General features: G+C 37.6%; 1 protein-coding gene across 1 annotated transcript; it reads left to right on the forward strand.

Moving 5' to 3' along the window:
• The first annotated feature begins 1107 nt into the window (after positions 1–1107).
• LOC149267301 (uncharacterized) lies at positions 1108–1569 on the forward strand. Its single transcript, XM_089410738.1, has one exon. The coding sequence runs from the start codon at positions 1108–1110 to the stop codon at positions 1567–1569; it is 462 nt and encodes a 153-aa protein (XP_089266864.1).
• The last annotated feature ends 648 nt before the right edge of the window (positions 1570–2217 follow it).

Raw genomic sequence — 2217 nt, forward strand, 5'->3', positions numbered from 1 at the left:
AGTGTTTCGAAAATTTCCCTTCCTAAGATCCTGGGAGGATGGGGCATCATGAACATTAGGAACTTTGGTAAGGCCCTCTTATGTTAATCCATTTGGAGGAGCATTAATGGGGACAGCTTTTGGAGTGCCACTATCAGAAATAAGTACATGAAGAATAAATACCTTACATTTTGGTATAGAGAAGGCACAATTGGGAAATTACAGGGATCAACGATCTGGAAAAGTTTTCGCAGAATAGAATCCTTCTTCCTTAAGAATTTATTCTGGAATGTCCAAAATGGGAAAGATGTGTTTACAGGTTATGATCATATCACTGGCCCGGGGGAGGATTTTATCATTCCACATTCTATCCTAATGGCTCTGCATAGATCTAGAATTTTTTCCTGGAACCAACTAATTGAAGACTGGTAGGGGGGCATTCCTATATGGAAGAATTTTCAATCTTTGGGCCTTAGCGAAGTTTATGCACAACAGTGAGACAGTATTGTGATATCAATCAGGGGCTCTGGAATATGAAATTCTGAAGGAAAGGATCATCTTACATGGAGAGGTGTAAAGAGATGGGACTAATTAAAAGTCAAAGACATATATTTAGTTCTGACAAGGTCTATTCCACTCCCTTTTCAGCACATCTTTCCCACTACTTTGTGGAATACTGGGGTGCCCAAAAAAATCATACATTTCTCCTGGTTCGTATTTCATAACAAAATCATAACCTGGGAGAATCTCCAAGAAAGGAATTGGTCAGGTCCTAGTATATGCCTCCTTTGTAAAAATGGGGAAGATAGCAGCAATCATATTTTTCTTACTTGCAGATATACTTATCAGTTATGGAAGGAACTTGCAGATTTCTTTGATATTCATCTGGTGGATCACTCAGATGTCCAAGTGGCCATAAGCTGGTGGAGCTCATAGTAAGTCTCTCACAGATCTATTCCCCTCTTGCTCTTCTGGACAATATGGAAGAAAAGGAACAATGCCATATTCTGAGATGGGAAAGATACAAATTTGCCTCTGTTAGTATAGATCACTTCGATGTATTATTCCATTCCTAAAAAGTTGTCATCAGGAAAATCTAACATTCTAGGGAACCATTCAATGAGGTTGATGGGTTATCCAAGGGCATTTTTTGATGGAGCTGCACAAAGAGACACGTGTGCATGTGGTGTATTTATATCGATGTCTGAAGATCTTCATTACTCCATATTTTGGAATGGTGGTCATGGTACAAACAATAAGGCCGAGGCTATGGCCTTGGCGGGCCTTCTTCAGATCAGCGCTTTTCTGAATATTCAATCGTTGCTGATATATGGGGATTCCAATAAAATAATAGGATTGGCTTCAGGTAAGCTAATAAACAAGAATCCCATACTCACTGGATGGATTAATAGGATAAAAATGGTATGGAACAGTAATCCGACAATCAGCCATGTGGACAAGTCTCCGAATTCTCAGGCAGACAACTTGGCAAAGAAGGGCCTTGCAATAGATCCTGGTATATGGAAAATGGAGGTACAAATACAAGACTCAATATATCTGATAGAAGATTTCACCCTTCCAGGTACCTAGCTTTCTACTGGTTTTTGCTTTCTCTTGAATCATCGCCTTCTGCTTTCACATATAGGTACGTTGTTTATCCCCTGACCCATGAGTGTTGGGACCGGTATATATATGTGTATTTGGCTCCTCGTTGTCTGTCTATCTTTCTGATCCAAATTTTGATACAGAGAATTTTATTTCATATGTTTCTATGATGATCCTGATCGGTTTTTATCTTATCAGCAAAATATTCCAGCTATAGAAATATGTTATTGCTCATTGCTCTTTATAGCACATCTCTTATGTAAATATATTTTATATTAATATAAGGTCATGCTTTTTTTTCGTACTAAAAAAAATGGAAAAGTCGTGGAATGTTGTGATTACAAAATTGGAATTCCCAGCTACGTGAAGAAAAGCACACTCTGCGTTATCTACTGCACACGTGGAATGGCTACATGTCGCTAATTAAAAAATTGGAAAACGTGTTGGACAATAAATCTATTGAGGATATATATTTGTTTTGATTGACCCCGTCATTGAATTAGGGCGGGGAAAAGGAGCCTCTTCGGCTTTATGAGATTGGATAAGGCAAACTTTAATTAATTTAAAGTTTGTTTTAAGCGATTGTTACTTTAAAAAGCGTTTTAATTTTAAATTAAATTTTATATTGTTGAG

The sequence above is a fragment of the Pinus tabuliformis genome, chromosome 6 (assembly GCF_031772625.1).
Source record: "Pinus tabuliformis cultivar Carrire ecotype Pingquan chromosome 6, CPIR1, whole genome shotgun sequence".
Lineage (NCBI taxonomy): Eukaryota > Viridiplantae > Streptophyta > Pinopsida > Pinales > Pinaceae > Pinus > Pinus tabuliformis.

Excerpts from the sequence above, each read along its gene's own strand:
- LOC149267301 (XM_089410738.1), top strand. The coding sequence starts at position 1,108 with ATGGGTTATCCAAGGGCATTTTTTGATGGAGCTGCACAAAGAGACACG.